The following is a 17,487-nucleotide window of genomic DNA, read 5'->3' on the forward strand; positions in this document are numbered from 1 at the left end:
TTTGCATTAGTGCGGCGGTCAGGTGAAAGGCTAGAGGTCACTGATGGTCACTGATGGTCAGTGACTACTTCTGTTGGTTACTGGCCTTGCCGATCGCGGCGAGTCCGAGTAAGAGAACGTGAAGGAAGTGACGAACCACCACGAGTGGCTACTTAGTCTACTCTATCATAGTACACTATCGATCAGGTGCAGAAAAAGGAAGAGGGAGAAAGAAGAAAAAGGCAGCATCTTCAGACCCTTCAACTTATCCACAATGTGTGCGTGCCATCGCTGATCTTGCCAGAGGAGCAACTCTGGTACGCTGGAAGGTTCGCCCCGAACCATCCTGTCATCCCCAGTTTCCCTGCTTCTCCAATACGTACAGTACAGTTACACTGCTCAAACAACTTCTTCTCCTAGGGCGAGCCATGGCATGAAATCAATTACTGGTTCGACCAGAGATCTTTGTTTGCCTGGCATCCTAGCTTATGTACCCAGTACTCCGTACAGTACACGGCAGCTGAGACCAAGGGCCACAACTTAGAATGGTGGAGACACTGTCGGTCCCTGAAGCAATCAATTCATCGAGAATCGAGAATCGAGAATCAACCCTTGTGGGATCGAGGTTGACGGTCTATTAATATCTCTGCTACCTTTACTGCTCTTTCTCTCTGCGCCCGCCCTGACTCTTCCCAGTAGATGCGGAGTCGCTCAGCCCGTGGGTCTTGATCCGCCGCTAAATTCTGGTCACCGTGCGACAATCCGCCCTGATTGACGGATGCCATCCGCGCGGCCTGGCTCAGCACCGAGCCTGGACGGGGGCAAAACACCGCGCAACTTGGAACACGAGACGATTCGCTCGATTTAGTGAAGCAAAGGCCCTTTCGCTTACCGCAGTTGTTCACTGGAGCGGAGATCAGCGGCTATTCGAGGCCTTTGCTCAGCACTAATCATGGAAGTGCTTGACTACAAATGACTCCGATCAGGATAAGCTAAGCCAAACGATGGCGATATATACCAATCACCGACCAGCCTGAAAGCGACTTCTCGTTGGGACGGCCGGGATACTCGAAATGGGTAACAGGACACGAATCGAAGGTAGTAGGCGGGCGGGAATGCGAGCGACGTGATAGTGAGGGTCTTCTGCAGTTACTATTGGCATGGCGTGGAGCGGTGATTTCGATCTACTGACGCGGATCTCATTGCTTTGAAAAAACCGAGACGATTCTGATCTTTCCATGGCCAGCGAGCAGCGAGCACTGTCAGAGTTTCTGCAGGAACCGGCGCCTGTCATGCACCTTTCAGCTGAACATGTCAAGGCTGCCGCTACCGACCGCCACAGTAACATAGCTTGCAGCTTGACACGACCGTCTAGAAACCTCCAGAAAATATTGACCGTCACAAACAGCCCGCTTCTATCTATTCATGGTTGTCGACGAAACGGGTCCGGCTTGCTTGAGCTCCCAGAAAGCAGAGTAAACATGGCACAAGACAGGAACAGAAGACACACAAACAGATGTTGGACTGGATGTCACCCTGAACGGTGCTTTGTCCTCGTTCAGCACCAATCTCCGATCAAGGTCCGATTGTCGACATAGTAACGATAGCCCTGGCCTTGTCCCACTCTCCCTAACTCTTCAACCCACTAGGACTGTACGACTACCGCATGGGACAAGAGCATCTGGCCGATCTGATTGACCAGGGCGAGCTTCCTCGCTGCCGTCCTATCATACTACAGAATTGGATTGACAACCATAGCAGCTTCCTTCAAAAAGCTTAAGCACACCAGTAAAAGTCTGAAGATCGATATTGAATTCCCTTAAACGCCGAGCGAGATGAAAAACAGATAGAATGAAAGGTAAAGCCGAGAAGCCAGAAAGCCGAGGAGCAGCCTATCCGAATCTCTTCTTCCTGGCTTCCAAAGCCTGGGCGTCCTTTTCACTTAGACTGCTACCCTTGTGTCCGCCTCCATTGTGCTGCTGCTGGCGCTGAGTCTGACCTTGACCCTGGTTGCGATTCCCGCGACCCTGTCGCCGGGACTTATTCCGGCCGCCACCGAAATCGCGTCTCTTTCCTCCCCGACCACCACCCTGTTCATTCTCACCGCGACCACGCTTGCGCGACTTCTCCTCCGGAAGTGCCTCATCCAGCTTCTTCACCCCAACCTCGGTTGTGGGGGCCGCGACGGCAGCTGAGCCGAACCGCTTCGCCCGTTCCAGCTGCTTCTCTGCAGCTTCAATGGCAGCCTTGGACTCCTCCGTGATTCCAAACTTCTCCGCCCGAGCCTTACGCTTCTTCAGCTCCTCCTCCATCTCCGTAATTGGAAGGCCCGCAGCGAAGTTCGGGGCCGGCTTCTGCTCGGCCTCACCTGCAGTAGCGGTAGCGGGAGCGTCCGTGGCAGCCTCAGGCTTCACCTCCGCAGAAGCAGCAGCACCCTCCGATTCAACCTTAAGGTCGTTTGTGGTAGCAGGATCGGTGTCTAGCTTCTGGTTGGGTACAGCAACAGGGTTGGGGACTTCCCCCTTTCCACCGGCCGCGATGGCAGCAGCCCCAGCCTCTGTGGAGCTCTTCGCAGCGGCCTCCGTGGCAGGAACTTCGTCATCCTCCCAATCGATGACATCATCCGCTGCTGCTGGAGCTGCAGATTCGGTTGTCGTATTCGTAGCCTCAGCGGCCTTGTTATCATCCTCCTGGAGGCGAGCCACCATTTCCGCTTTCTTGCCGTTATGCGGAAGATTCCGGGACTTGAGGATTTCGACCAGCTCTGCGTTGGTCTTCTTGCCGTAATCGGTCGTCATGGTGTATAGCTGGTATGCGATGTACTAAGTCAATTGACCGTATGGAGAGAGACAGTGGAGAATAGCAGGCGCAGGACGTTGACGACGTATGTGAGCGGAGGTGGTATTTCGATTCGAATCGGCTTGGCGCTTCTAGGACCCGCTGAGATGGTCAATTCCGCTTGGATTTCCGAATGTGCGCTTTGCTGAGATGATGAATACGCGCAGCGTTAACGAGGGAGATCTTAGAGAGCGATGGAATAGATGGCAGGAGAAGTTTAAAAAAAGCGCAGCTGGTTGGGGGACGTGTTTGAGACGGGAGGCGACTGTTTGGCTGCGGTTTGCCCGTTCCGGAAGAGCTATCACGTGTAAAGCTGACGTAAGGGCCATTGCTCCTTCATCCAGAACTATACCTTCAACTATACCGAACAGAACACCTGCTAATCTTGAATTGAATCTTTAGGGACTGCTGACCTGACAGATGTCTCATTCATTCGCATGTTAGTACCTCAGAAGCTCGAGTGAAACATTTGGCAGTTGAAGTAGAGTTTCTATGCGGCCAATGCGCAGCTACTGTATGCCGAACTATGACATGGCAGGCGAGAGACACCGGCAGCGCCAGCTTTTGCACCGCCTCTCCGCAGACAGTGCAACTCATTTCTGGCAAGTCAGCGTTAGACTTACTGCTATAAGAAAGCTGGATTACTTGATGCCTGGACTTGTTCTTCAATATTGACAACAAAGTGACCAAGAGTTGTCTGTTATCACTGGAATCAAACAGCTCTTCTTATACTCATGCTCATGTTGTGACTACTGTCAGTGATATTTGGCTGGTGGTTTTGAGATGATAGTCTCGGGTCTGTAGAGTAGCTTGAGGCTTGATATATTGTTCGCTCCGACCATGCTTGAATGTAGTTAGCGAGAATCACTTGAGTGGTTGGAGTATTTGCTGATATATATATACCCTTTTTGGCTTCAGATCCGGAGTACTTTAACGATGACTCCTATTGGCCCGAGACCAACACATACGGACATGTAGCATTCAAAAGAACCGCCTTAAATATCTCAATCAGCTACTTTAAGAAAGCAGCACTATCAATAATAAATTATTCTGTCCATGCCAGGTCGACATTTCAGCTGTTGACCGATCTGGCTTAATCCATCCACACGTGACATTGCTGTTAGTCAGCAGTCTAGTCCCGCCGCCGAACTTCACCTGATGTTCTCTGATATTTTCGCCTCAAGGACGTCACTTCCCTTCACCATCAAGCTTGCTGTCATCGTTCTGTCCGATCCGGATGTAGCTGCCTTGACCCCTATCTGGGAGTGTCTGTCAAAAATCTCACACTTGGGATCTCCATAGCTGCCAACATGTCTGACGGTATGATGTTTCTCTTCCCCCCCCCTCTCTCTCTCTCAAACCGCCGTTGTCCTCCGGCCCTGACTGACCGCCCCTTTCTAGCTGACTTTGAAGCCGTTCGTCGGCTCCAAGCTGAGCGCAATGCTGCTGCAGCTGGAAGTAAAGGTTCTAGGACCTTTGATCCGTCTAGCCAGCGCACTGACAACTCGACCAAGGCCTCCCTGACTGAATCCTTCGACACGACCCTCTACGAACGCGAAGGCGCCGACAAGTTTGCGGGATATGATACTTCGATTGCCGTCAATGGCGACGATGAGGAGATGGAGGACGCGGACGCGGGCCACCGCCTGGTGGGCCAGTACACTGCCACCCGGAGCCAGATCGACGAGTTCGCCCACGGCAACGGGGTAGAAGAGGAGGACATCCTTCTTGGGCGCGAGAAGGCAGCTAGGATCGCCGACCGTGAGACAGACTACCAGAAGCGCCGCTTCAACCGCGGCCCGCTGACTCCCACGCGCGCTGATCCGTTCGCTGCGAACACTCACGCCAATGTAGAGGGGGAGGGGGAGGAGGGCCAGACTTACCGTGAAGTCATGGCCATGCGGGAACTTGAGAAAGAAGAAGAACGTGTCCAGAAGCTGATCGCAGAAAAGCGGGCCCGTGGAGAGAACGATGTTACCGAGCACGAGGCTACGCTGAAGTTGGAAGACAAAGAGAACGCCGACGCCGGCTCCACGGTGGCCGTCGCCTCGGGTCGCAAGCGCAAACAGCGGTGGGATGTAGCTTCGGAGCCGGCTCCTGAGGAGGAGGAGGAGGCTCCCAAGCCCGCTGAAGCCGCCGACACCAAGGCGAAGAGGTCCCGTTGGGATCAGACGCCCGCCCCGGTTGCCCCCGGCGCTGCCGAGGATGCCCCCAAGCGTCGCTCCCGATGGGATCAAGCACCAGCACTTACAGCCGCGACCCCGGTCGGCAACCAAGGGCTTGCCACCCCCATGCATCCCTCCCAAGTAGGTGCACCTTTGATTCCAACTAGCTTTGGAACTGATATCTCTGGACGCAATGCTCCCTTGTCGGACGAAGAGCTTGATTTGATGTTGCCGTCTGAGGGCTACAAGATCCTCGACCCTCCTCCAGGATATGCCCCGATCCGGAACCCTGCGAGGAAGCTCATGGCTACTCCAGCACCCATGGCCAGCTCCACTGGTGTTGGTGGTTTCATGATGCAAGAGCCTGAAAGTGCTCGTGCGCTGGGCAAACAGCTTCCAACTGAGATCCCCGGCGTCGGAGACCTCCAATTCTTCAAGCCTGAGGACATGGCCTACTTTGGCAAACTCATGGAAGGAGGTGACGAGAGCTCAATGACAGTCGAGGAGATGAAGGAACGGAAGATCATGCGACTCTTGCTGAAGGTCAAGAACGGCACGCCGCCGATGAGAAAGACAGCCCTGCGTCAGCTCACGGACAACGCACGGCAATTCGGCGCGGGGCCTCTGTTCAACCAGATTCTTCCCCTTCTCATGGAGAAGTCTCTCGAAGACCAGGAGCGCCATCTGTTGGTGAAGGTCATTGACCGTGTCCTCTACAAGTTGGATGATCTCGTTCGTCCCTATGTTCACAAGATCCTTGTGGTTATTGAGCCCTTGCTTATCGACCAAGACTACTACGCCCGTGTTGAGGGCCGAGAAATCATTTCGAACTTGGCGAAGGCCGCTGGTCTAGCCACCATGATCAGTACCATGCGACCGGATATCGACCACGTTGATGAATATGTCCGGAACACGACTGCCCGAGCCTTCGCGGTTGTCGCTTCTGCTCTTGGCATTCCTGCTCTTCTCCCATTCCTTCGTGCTGTATGCCGGAGTAAGAAGTCGTGGCAGGCTAGACACACAGGTGTCAAGATTGTTCAACAAATTCCTATTCTCATGGGCTGCGCCATCCTGCCTCACCTCAAGGGACTGGTCGACTGTATCGCGGACAACCTTAGTGATGAGCAAGCTAAGGTGCGAACGGTCACTGCGCTGGCCGTCGCGGCTTTGGCTGAAGCTGCCAACCCTTATGGTATCGAGAGCTTCGATGAGATTCTCAACCCTCTGTGGACCGGCGCCCGGAAGCAGCGTGGCAAAGGTCTGGCTGCGTTCCTCAAAGCTGTCGGCTACATCATTCCCCTCATGGACGAAGAATATGCCAACTACTATACCAGCCAGATCATGGAGATTCTGCTCCGCGAGTTCGGATCCCCAGATGAAGAGATGAAGAAGGTCGTTCTCAAGGTGGTGTCACAGTGTGCTAGCACGGATGGTGTGACAGCCAGTTACCTCAAAGAGCATGTTCTCACAGACTTTTTCAAAAGTTTCTGGGTGAGGCGTATGGCTTTGGATAGGAGGAATTATCGTCAGGTGGTGGACACGACGGTGGACCTTGGACAGAAGGTGGGAGTGGGTGAGATCCTCGAGCGCGTCGTAAACAATCTCAAGGATGAGAGTGAACCCTACCGGAAGATGACTGTGGAGACCGTGGAGAAGCTTATCGCAGCCCTCGGCGCCGCGGATATCTCCGAGAGACTGGAGGAAAGACTGATTGATGGTGTCCTGTATGCTTTCCAGGAGCAAAGCATTGAGGATATTGTCATCTTGAACGGCTTCGGTACGGTGGTCAACGCCCTTGGCACTCGTTGCAAGCCTTATCTTCCCCAGATTGTCAGTACCATTCTCTGGCGGTTGAACAACAAGTCGGCCACGGTTCGGCAGCAGGCTGCGGACCTTATCTCCCGCATTGCCATGGTCATGAAGCAGTGTGGTGAGGACGCGTTGATGGGCAAGCTTGGTATCGTGCTTTACGAGTACTTAGGTGAGGAGTATCCCGAAGTGCTCGGTTCCATCCTGGGAGCCCTCCGATCTATCGTCACCGTGGTTGGTATCAATCAGATGCAACCGCCGATCAGAGACCTGCTCCCTCGCCTCACGCCTATCCTGCGTAACCGTCACGAAAAGGTCCAGGAGAATACCATCGATCTGGTTGGTCGTATCGCCGACCGTGGCCCGGAATCCGTCAACGCCAGGGAGTGGATGCGTATCTGTTTCGAGCTCCTGGACATGTTGAAGGCCCACAAGAAGGGCATCCGTCGTGCCGCCAATAACACGTTCGGTTTCATCGCCAAGGCCATTGGTCCCCAGGATGTGCTGGCCACGTTGCTCAACAACCTGCGTGTCCAGGAACGTCAATCACGTGTCTGTACCGCTGTTGCCATCGGTATCGTGGCCGAAACCTGCGCGCCGTTCACCGTGCTCCCGGCCCTGATGAACGAGTACCGGGTGCCCGAGCTGAACGTGCAGAACGGTGTCCTCAAGGCTATGTCCTTCCTGTTCGAATACATCGGCGAGATGGCCAAGGACTACGTCTACGCAGTCACGCCGCTCCTCGAGGACGCCCTGATCGACCGCGACCAGGTGCACCGTCAGACGGCCGCCAGCGTGGTGAAGCACATCGCGCTGGGCGTCGTGGGCCTCGGATGCGAAGACGCCATGGTCCACCTCCTGAACCTGGTCTTCCCCAACATCTTCGAGACCAGCCCGCATGTCATCGACCGGGTCATCGAGGCCATCGACGCCATCCGCATGGCCGTCGGCACGGGAACCGTCATGAACTACGTCTGGGCCGGCCTGTTCCACCCCGCCCGCAAGGTCCGCGTCCCCTACTGGCGCCTCTACAACGACGCGTATGTGCAGAGCGCAGATGCAATGATCCCATACTACCCCAACCTCGAAGATGACGGCTTGGATCGCTCCGAATTGTCCATTATCGTTTGATTTGATTCCCCTCTCCCCGTCAAATCTCAACCCTTTCTTTTTTTTTTCTTTCATCGTGGTTCATGTATGTAAACAATCTGGTACTAGCTACGTATTACTGGGCTACTTTTTCATCATCATTTCCATCATTTCACCTGTCAGCATCAATCATATCACACTGGGGACCTGTTCACTATTACGGTGTTTTGCCGAGGCTGGATTTGGCGTGTTTTTTCTTCTGTTTTTTATCGATTCTTTATGTGGGAGAAATCACATTTTTCAACGTTCAAGTTCAGTGGTCGGAAGTGTAGTACTTGGAACCTGGGAACTCTCTGGCTTAGCCTTCTACGTAATGTCTTCTTTTTGATGTGGAACCATCGGGCTGTATCGATCTCTTTCCTACTTCTCCTGCTCCGAATGTGGGAGTTTACCCTTTGTCTAGTCCGGACATCGCACGTCTCTGGCGAAGAATATACGGTCCTGCGGCGGACAAGATTGGTGGAAAGTAATGATACTTAGCTTGCCAGGGATCATCAGGCTGACTTCGCAGGGAGAATGATACACTGTAGATTAAGGAGGAACAATAGGAGAATGAACGAGTGGGTGAAGTATATTATCCTATCCTATCCTATCCTGTCATGTGAATTCCACAACCGTCACCTTTTACTCAATTCTCCTCTGAGATCATCCCTCATCACGCCAGGCGCCCCGTCTCAATCGCCGCCTCCATCATGCGATCCCCATTCACAATGCCCGTCGAGCAGATGACGATCCGGCGCCGGGACGCCTCCTGGGCGGCGATGAACCGCAGGGCGGCGATCTCGGTGAACGTGATGCCGCCCAGGAAGAAGACATAGACCGTCTTGATGGCCGGGGCGCCGCTGATGGTCTGGCGGGCGCGAACGGCCTTGTCGTCGCCCTTCTGCACGAGGCTGAACGTCGCGCCGCGGGCGCCCTTGACCACGTCCTCGAAGCCCAGCCAGCCCGGCGAGGAGGTGGTCGCGCTGGCGGGGGCCGGGGTCTGGGTTGGGGCGGCCACGGGCCCACCGCGGGCCAGGGAGAGGATGTAGGGTTTCTGCAGGACGCACTGCACCAGGCGGATGCTCAGCGGGGCGAAGCCGCTGTAGACGTAGGCGATGTCGTTGGGGTCCTTTTCGCTGACTTCCTCGACGACGAGGCGCAGGGTTTTGCGGAGGGTGTTGTAGTTGGTGCGCGGGCTTGCGCTGTGTTGGTGGTGGTGGGGGGAACCTCCTGTGGCGGCGGCAGTGGTGGTGGTAGTGGGAAGGAGGAGGGAGGTGGGATTGGTGGAGGCGCGGGGCTGAAGGAGTTGCATCTTCTCGAGGGCGCAGAAGGTCAGGATGTGCTGGTGGCCGTAGGCTTGGACGATCTGGCGCTTGAAATTCTCAAGGTCCCGCGGCCGCAGACCGCCGGACATGCAGGATTCGAGGCACAGGAGGCGCAGGACGGCGGGCAGGGCGACGTCGCGGGCGATGAGCTCCTCCACCGCGTCGTGGTGGTAGGTCGGGTCGGAGCCTGCGGCGTAGTTCTGCTGCACTTCCAGGAGCTTGCGGAAGATGTCGGCGCGGGTGGTGCGCATGATCTCCTCGGCGAGGTTGGTGTGCACGCGCAGGCTCTGGTGCTCGAGCTGGTAGGAGGGGAGTTTGTTGACGAACTCGCGCAGCTCCGTCGTGGTCTTGGCCGAGTGGCGGCTTTCATAGTCGCTCTCGAGGCGCCGCGCGACTTTGTTGAGGATGTCGCCGACAATGGCGAAGTTGGCGTCCCGCAGTTGGCTGAAGAGCTGATCTGATGAGTCAAGTTGGATCTTGCGCTTCTGGTGCTGCTTGGAGGACGAGGGCTGTTGCGGGCCTTTGGAGGATTCCTGCGCTTGCGGAACAGTAGCCGCCCCGCCGATGATAGAGGTGTCGATATCGGCTTGGTTGTTCTTGATGCCGACTGTCTCGTCGATGAGGCCTTCGTAGGTCAGTTGAGTGAGGAGGGGGGTGCCAAAGTCCACTTCGCGGTCGATGATGATGAGGCTCTCTGTGCTTGCGCTGGGCAATAGACCGCGGGCTGACACTCCGGCGAGCCCGGAGCTCTCTTCAGCGTCCAGCTCCTTTCTCATTCGGAGAAGCAGGTCGGCCAGTCGCCTTGCATGGTCACCCTTGCCGATAATCCGAGGAAAGTAACCGTGCCTCTGCTGGATGTCCATCAGGGCCTTCGCGGAGTGGAAGATGCATCCTGGATCTTTGTGCTACATGGATGTTGGTTACTTGCGTTTTGGGGAACATGCTGCACCGGGCAAGCTTACCAGGTAGAGATCAATAAAGGCGTCCTCCATCTCCAGAGACAGGACATCCTGTTCCAGTGGCATGAAATACAGCGGGAATTCGGCGATGTTCACGTCTCCGATTATGCCCGCTTCCTCGAGGATTGTGTTGCTAACAAGTGTCCGTCTTGGAACCCAGAAAATAGAGATCTCATGTTCAATGCTGCCATTGCGCTGGAGGCGCTTGACCTGTTCTAGAGGCATGTTAGCTCATACTGATGACCTTCAATCAGAAAAGTAAGAGAGAGAAAGCCTATGAATGAGCTGGTATCTTCAAAACTGGTTGATATTGGGAGCGCGTGACTGGCTACGTAGAGTAGAGGGGAGTCTGCGCGCTTTACAGTCTGTCCCAAGCAAGACTCTCCTGGGTAGAAGGAGTGATATCCAGCTTATCTTACGAAGAAGGCGTGCTGAGGGTGGTAAACAGGAAGAAATCGACGTACCTGCCACAGCCCGCACTTGAGCAAGCTTCTCAGCGTTCGCTAAGAAGACGACATTGCGTTGAGAAGAGTCCACATTGCCATTTTCCAGGAGGAAGACGCGATCTACACCGTACTCTTGGAGCAAAGAGAACTTGACGAACAGTCCGACTGGACCAGCCAGGTCTTGACTGACGATGAGGTTCTTCTTACCGCGTACCTGCACCGAAGGATTCAGCTGATGTACACGGGCAACCAGAGGTAGAAGCAAGCCTTACTCACGCCTTCGAGGAGGGTCAACAGATCCCTACGCGCCTTGTCCTTGAAGTAGTCTGCATCAGACCCCGAATACGGCGCCATGACTGCCAATGAGCATCACTGGAAAGGAGGAAATTCGTCAAGATCGTTAAGATGGTCAAGTTGGTTAGTTGGTTGATAGTTGGTTCAGTTGATTCAGTCGGAGATACGCGCGCGGACGTTTCCGGCGGGCGATGGTTTGGTTTGGTTGGTTTGGTTGGTTTGGAAGGAGGCTTGGAAGGGTCCAGCCACTGCACTAACCATTGTAGGCTTAGTGGAAACACAGCCTGTCACGGCTCTCTGGTACTGAGACCGTCATAACAGCCTTTATCCTTCTGAATGGCAGCTATCACCAATGTAATGAGATTACCCTCCGCCTTTCCCCCCCCTCCACCCCCCCATTCCGATCATTCCAATTATAGTGCCTGAGGCTTGCTGCTCCCCTGAACGTTGCCTGCCTGTCTTTCGCCCCTCTCACATCCATCTATCTCCTTTACTTCTTTTCCCTAAAATTTCCTCTTACTCTACCATTATCTGTCCTTTTTGAGAATCTGGTTTCTACCACCTGCTGGCCGTTCCGACAAATTGACATTCTTACCCTTAAACCCACTCGACCACAGATCAACCGCCATGGGCAGGTTCGGCTTCAAAAAGTCCGGGGACGAGGACGATTCCTCCAACCGCCTGGCGCTGTTCGGCTCCCGATCGAAGAGCAAGAGCCCAGCACCTCCGGCCAACCCCTATGCCAAACCCATCCCCACTGATCCCTACACGAAAGCCAAGATCCAAGCTGGCGTCGCCCCTCTTCCAGCTGGGGAGCAACCCGCCGCTCCGGCCCCTGGTCCCGCCAGCATCCCCGGAGACAATAAACAAGGCTATGCGCCGAACCGATATGGAAACCAGGGTGGATATGGATCGGATCGCTTCGGGGGCAGCGCCAACAGTGGAGCGTCGCCAGCAGCCTCCCGGTACGGCCCCGGTGGCTACGGAGGGCTAGGCAGCACCGATCCCAACGACTCCGCCGCCGCGGATGCCAACAGAGATGCACTTTTCGGAGGAGCAAGGGAACGAGCAGAGCAGCAGCAGCCTCAGGCCGGCGGTCCCCCGCCGCCCTACTCGGAGGGCGGTGCGGCCTACGGCGGCGGCAGTAACGACTACAACACATCGACCTACCAGGAACGGCATCTGACCGCGGAGGAAGAGGAGGAGGAGGAGATCCAGACGATCAAACAGGATATCCGCTTCATCAAGCAGGGGGATGTGGCTTCGACCCGCAACGCGCTCCGCATTGCGGCGCAGGCGGAGGAGACCGGTCGGGAGACGCTGGCTCGGTTGGGCGCGCAGGGCGAACGCATCCATGATGCGGAGCGGAGCTTGGACGTGGCGACCATCGAGGGCCGAATTGCCGAGGAGAAGGCCAAGGAGCTCAAGACCCTCAACAAGAGCATGTTCGCGGTGCACGTCTCCAACCCCTTCACCAGCGCCCGGCGGCGGCGCGAGCGCGACGAGCGGATCCTGGACACCCACCGACAGGAACGGGAGACCCGCGACGGCACGCGGAACGAGGCCTTCAAGACCAACCAGCGGATGGAGCGCACGTTCCGGGAGATCGACCGCGAGGCGAGCAAGCAGACCACGCGGGGCCGGACCAACGTCGCCGACCGTGCCAAGTATCAGTTCGAGGCGGATAGTGAGGACGAGGCGATGGAGAACGAGATCGAGCAGAACCTGGACCTGCTTGGCGGTGCCGCAAGCCGTCTGAACGGTCTCGCCAAAGCCACGGGCCGGGAGCTGGACGAGCAAAACCGTCACTTGGAACGTATCACGGGCAAGGTAAGAATCTCTGGCTTATGGATCCTGAACGTGAGGCTAACAAACCTTCCAGAGCGACTTTGTCGACGAGCAAATCGCCATGAACCGTGCCAAGCTGGACCGGATCCGTTAGACATACCCCATAATAAACGTTTTGTTGACTGCCTGGCGCTGTCGCACTTTTCCCTTTTTCAAATGCACATATCCCATCTGCTCGGCGTTCCTAGGTATACTACATTCGTACTTGATGAAACACTACAGTTGATATTATCAAAATACTGCAGAATCTTGCTTGGCGGGAGGAAGTAATTGCAATACAATAGAATTCTGTGCTTTGCTAGCAGCCTGGTGCCTATCCTCCCAACTTTTGCAGAATAGGAACGACTATTCTCAACGCTGTAGCTCAGCCATACATACTGTACACACGCACTGTACATACACCACTAAACCGACCATTTATCATGCAACCCCATAGTTGCAAAATCTCAAACAACCCCAGCACGCCTCGAACTGGGCACTCCCGACCCTGTCTCGAATATCCCTCATTTAATCAATCTTATACACAAGCCCTCACTCGACGCGTCAACCAAGTAATCTCAATCTGAAACACCACCCACCACCTGCGAGATTTAATCTTAATCCGAGGAATGTTCTGCGTCCGCTCAATACACATAGTACATTATATCGAAGACAGTCCGGTCCCACTTTCATATTCCCACATGTTTCATTCTCTTTTCCATCCCCCCCAATCACCAACACAGATCGGAGGAATTTTTTGGATCTCCCAACGGTTTTTGATTTACATAGTATAAGTGCTCTCCACTCCTGCTAATTCTGATGTTAGTCTAACCGTTTCTCGATCTCAGATTTGTAGGTATATTTTCTCTTGCACTGTAAGATACGTAGTAGTATTAACGCTAAAACCCAGACTACGTCAGCTTCTTTCGGGCGGACGATTACTTCAGGGTGGTTAACTTGTGTCTTAGAACAATAACGGCTCGCGTCTGGACGGCATGTTCTGTGTTGACCGTAGGCCGTGTCTCAGATGTCATATTGTCCAAGTCTGTCAGAGGATGAACCTTTCTATCCGGATCTGTGGTTTGGGATGTGCCCAACGGGGAAAGGGGTAAGCTTCTCTTGACTCGGGGTGGATCAAACAGACACACCGTTTTCGGCTTTGAATGAAGCAGATATCCGTCTCGAGGGTTGTCAGTGCCATGCAAGTTCATGAATGCTCTCTGGTTGGTTCGGGGTCGCGGGAACGGTAGGTGTCTAGATGTATTTACTAGTAGCTCGGTTAGGGTGATGTGAAGTTTGTCTTGGTGGAGGACGCGTAGATGGGCTTAGTTCTCTCCTTTCCCAAAGGTTCTTGCAATCATAGTATACCTGTGGTAAAGGCCTTGTTCGCGGTATCCTCCATATATTCGTTGTGTTTGGATGTGTAGATAATCCGCCAGGGTGTGATATAGGTGTAAAGTGAACAATGGTGCAGCGAAGCACCTCGTTGAGTTCTGGGGACAGATGGGACAAGACATTGGATGGCGCTTGATGGACTCTCGAGGTCTTCTCCGTAGCTGTAGCTTGGAGTAGTGTGTCTTTGTGGTTGAGTGCTTGTGATGAAATTTGTCCTGTTTCTGGTTAAAGGCATTAGATTTGTGCTGGTGTTGGTTGTCTGCTACCCCAATGCAATCGGTCGAGCGAGGTGAGAATCGCTAAAGACAAGCGGGTTCATGATTAAGGAGGATATTTCAATCTTCCTTTCTCATAAGGTAAAAGAGGAAAAAGACTAGATGATGGTGTGGCGTCCTGATACTTGGCGACCCTCCAGGCGCTTAGCAGTATATTTGTCTCGATAAGAGCGAGCATGAACCAACCCGACGGCAGCTTTGAGATACCCAAGAACCTTAAAGAAATAGCCAGCAAATAGGAACATTCTGCCTGGCCAACTTGGCTCGCCAGGAGTGCATATCTGCGGTGCGGCGCTTCGTCGAAACCTTGCGGGTTCTATCTCCGTCTCATTAGGCCTTGGCCTCGCTTCTATGCCATATCATGCATTCGACTCGCCAGGCTCTCGCCATTGCCTTCTATTGTGGCACAGTTGAGGGCGTGTTGGAGCTATTGATAACGAGCTGTGCCCTGCTGAAGGATCAGTAGCAGTGATGTGGCATCTTTGGTAGTTGTAGATGTTGGATAACTTCACTACCCTCATGCCTTCTGCTTCGCCGCAACATTCTATATTTGGCGAGGCATACTTAGGATGCCAACCTGGCACGGAGATGCTGCTCTGCTGCAGGAACAAGAGAGGGGCAGAGGTCAGCTGCTGTGGGAGGTGAACATTGGCACATTTACTGTAGAGCAAGTGACCATAGCATAATAAGAGTAACACCCTCCTGGCAATTGTCTGATATCATGTCAACTCATCTCATCTCTCAGGTCTCATCATCTCTACCACCCGAAAGTCCCTCTACACCTCCCTCTGCATCCACACTCAATCCAAAGACATCATCATTCCGAAGACAAAACCACCAAGATGCGCCTCCTCGAGTCCCTCCTCAAGACCCTCCTCATCCTCCTCAGCATCCTTAGCTTCACCGCCGCAGTCCCCTTCTCCTCCCCTCGCACCACCGAAACAGAAACCGAAATCGAACTTCACCCACCGAACGCCGTCCACCTAGCAACCAGCTTCATCTCCCTCTCCCACGCCCTCTCCTCGCTGCGCCTAACCAAGTGCCCCCTCGAGGTTGTTTCCATCAACCAAACCACCAGCAAACGCTCAGCAGGATTCCCCAAACGAGGACACGAGGAAGCAGCAGCAGCAGCAGCAGCGCACCTCAGCCCCCCCTCCGCCCACCTCTCCCTCAAATTCATCGCCCTCGGCCGCGGCACGCAGAACTACACCTGCCCGACCACCTCGAAGGACAACACCCCCAAGAATGCCTCTGCGACCCCCATCGCCACCGGCGCTGTCGCCACGCTCTACGACATCTCCTGCCTCGCCGCAACCCCGAAGGACCATGCGCTGCGATTCCTCCACGCCCTCCCAGGGTTCACCCGGGCCATCCCGCAGGAAGTCCTGGCCTTCTACGCCGTGATGCTGTCCCAGTCCGCAATCATCGGGGAGCATTACTTCTCACCCTCCCAATCGTCTTCCACCACCTCGACCACAGCAGCCGCAGCAATGCCCGTCTTCGATCTCCGCCCCGCGACCTTCGGAGAACACGGCGGAAGATACGAGTCCAACTGGGTCAAGGCCAAGAAGGTGGAGAGTGTGAATGCCCCTGGTAGTGCCCCTGGTAGTGGAGGTGATGATGTGCCCTGGTTGAAGATGGTTGCGGTGGAGGGATCTGGTATCAATGTTCGTTCTTCTTCTTCTTCTTCCTTCCTTGCTCATCCAACCCCAGAAACGGATGGGTGTATAGGGGGCAGAGATATGCTAACTGGGCGAATGCCCCTTCTTCAGGAGATATACCGTGTCCACACGGCGGGAGGGATGAGTCCGGCGACTTGCGCGGCGCACGAGGGGGAGTTCGGGGTGGAGTATGCGGCGGAGTATTGGTTTTATGGATGAGATGCTCCCAACACTGTGGTTTGATTTGAATGGTTCCATCGAGAGTGGGAGGTATGCCGGTTCACATGCATGGAATATGGTGGATTTGAATGGGAAACGAGGAATATGAGGATATGATGCGATGATGATTGATGAGTGCGCCTGTTTACTGGGATTTGAGATGGGAGAATACCGTGCTAGCATCATGGATTTGTTATACCTGCTGGTTCGTAATCATGATATCGAGATAATGGGACCAATTCCAAGCGATGGACCTTCTACAACGTTCTTTCTTCGGTCAGGAGTTGATGCCATGCATTGAATAGGTACATGCAAGACTTATATCCCCAGTCACAAGGCAGTTGAGCGGTAGATGCGTATACTCAGTTGAATGTCGTTGGCACACACTGCCTGTCCGTGCCGCAGATATCAGGCAACGTGCAGAAGTATCGTAAGCAGGGTTGAATTTCCATCCTCATACGCAAAATAGTCAGGAAAGGCCGTGAGTGGGAGCTCTACGGTCAGAGGTGCGGATAGTGATCATCTAACAAGAACTCGATCATTGCTCCCCTCAGCCTAGAAAGCACCCTAAGGCCCCTGATATAAAAGAGGTTGCAGGCAGCCCTTGGTTATATCTCTATGACTGGATATCCAATCCATACTACTGTCTGTCCAATCCTCCTTCAATGCAAGTGCGTTCGTGCCAACTCCAAATGTCAAAAGCAAACTGCCTCTACTTGCAGGAGTCCAAATTTACGCAAGAAAGTCAGGGATCTAGTAAGTTAGAGCTACCTGTGTGGCAAGGGTGCCCTGCCCTTAAGTCTATACTCCAGCTGGCTCCGGCTCTGGCTCCGGCTCTGGCGTTAACTAGCCATATCATATACAAAAGGCCATCAACTTACGAAGAGAATGTAGGGGCAGGGTTTCAGTTATCTGCCTGGCCACCCATTGATAACTGCAGCAGAAATTGTAGTTGCCGTCCAAGTTATTCTTCCGTTCGTCCTTCCTGTTGTCAACCCATGTGTAAGACATTATTCCTTTACATGGAGGATCAATACTCATAGAAGAGTACTGTACAAATAAAATATATCTCGACTGGCTCTCTCGCCTGGCGAATAAGACATGAACCCAGATAATGTATTCTCCTATCGCGGTGTGTTCGAGTTGATAAAACCTCCATCTACA

The 17,487-nt window shown here is 54.2% G+C and overlaps 5 protein-coding genes across 5 annotated transcripts; 3 read left to right on the plus strand and 2 right to left on the minus strand.

Moving 5' to 3' along the window:
* Nucleotides 1-1,762: 1,762 nt before the first annotated feature.
* Nucleotides 1,763-3,052, minus strand: BO66DRAFT_389914 (SAP domain-containing protein). Its single transcript, XM_025646889.1, has one exon. The coding sequence runs from the start codon at nt 2,775-2,777 to the stop codon at nt 1,872-1,874; it is 906 nt and encodes a 301-aa protein (XP_025506442.1). The 5' UTR covers nt 2,778-3,052; the 3' UTR covers nt 1,763-1,871.
* Nucleotides 3,053-4,127: 1,075 nt separating this feature from the next.
* BO66DRAFT_409556 (U2 snRNP complex subunit HSH155) lies at nt 4,128-7,922 on the plus strand (the record flags this gene model as incomplete). The annotated part of the gene is made up of 2 exons (XM_025649195.1): nt 4,128-4,137; nt 4,219-7,922. The coding sequence occupies 2 exons, from the start codon at nt 4,128-4,130 to the stop codon at nt 7,920-7,922; spliced, it is 3,714 nt and encodes a 1,237-aa protein (XP_025506443.1).
* Nucleotides 7,923-8,584: 662 nt separating this feature from the next.
* On the minus strand, nt 8,585-11,006 carry BO66DRAFT_369271 (Sec1 family protein; the record flags this gene model as incomplete). Its single annotated transcript, XM_025645368.1, has 4 exons — nt 8,585-10,152; nt 10,210-10,421; nt 10,671-10,866; nt 10,929-11,006. 4 exons carry the CDS (start codon nt 11,004-11,006, stop codon nt 8,596-8,598), a joined length of 2,043 nt encoding a protein of 680 aa, XP_025506444.1. The 3' UTR covers nt 8,585-8,595.
* Nucleotides 11,007-11,416: 410 nt separating this feature from the next.
* BO66DRAFT_418783 (putative plasma membrane SNARE protein (Sec9)) lies at nt 11,417-13,094 on the plus strand. The gene is made up of 2 exons (XM_025649765.1): nt 11,417-12,776; nt 12,829-13,094. Exons 1-2 carry the CDS (start codon nt 11,574-11,576, stop codon nt 12,886-12,888), a joined length of 1,263 nt encoding a protein of 420 aa, XP_025506445.1. The 5' UTR covers nt 11,417-11,573; the 3' UTR covers nt 12,889-13,094.
* Nucleotides 13,095-15,285: 2,191 nt separating this feature from the next.
* On the plus strand, nt 15,286-16,323 carry BO66DRAFT_469545 (DUF3455 domain-containing protein; the record flags this gene model as incomplete). Its single annotated transcript, XM_025652734.1, has 2 exons — nt 15,286-16,110; nt 16,216-16,323. 2 exons carry the CDS (start codon nt 15,286-15,288, stop codon nt 16,321-16,323), a joined length of 933 nt encoding a protein of 310 aa, XP_025506446.1.
* Between the last annotated feature and the right edge of the window lie 1,164 nt (nt 16,324-17,487).

This window comes from Aspergillus aculeatinus (assembly GCF_003184765.1).
Source record: "Aspergillus aculeatinus CBS 121060 unplaced genomic scaffold BO66scaffold_11, whole genome shotgun sequence".
Classification (NCBI taxonomy): Eukaryota; Fungi; Ascomycota; class Eurotiomycetes; order Eurotiales; family Aspergillaceae; genus Aspergillus; species Aspergillus aculeatinus.

What these genes read in the sequence shown, in the direction of transcription:
- BO66DRAFT_389914 (XM_025646889.1), bottom strand. Translation starts at nt 2,777, where the DNA reads ATGACGACCGATTACGGCAAGAAGACCAACGCAGAGCTGGTCGAAATC.
- BO66DRAFT_418783 (XM_025649765.1), top strand. Translation starts at nt 11,574, where the DNA reads ATGGGCAGGTTCGGCTTCAAAAAGTCCGGGGACGAGGACGATTCCTCC. An exon ending in TGGAACGTATCACGGGCAAG is followed by an intron (nt 12,777 to 12,828) that starts GTAAGAATCTCT and finishes CAAACCTTCCAG; the next exon opens with AGCGACTTTGTCGACGAGCA.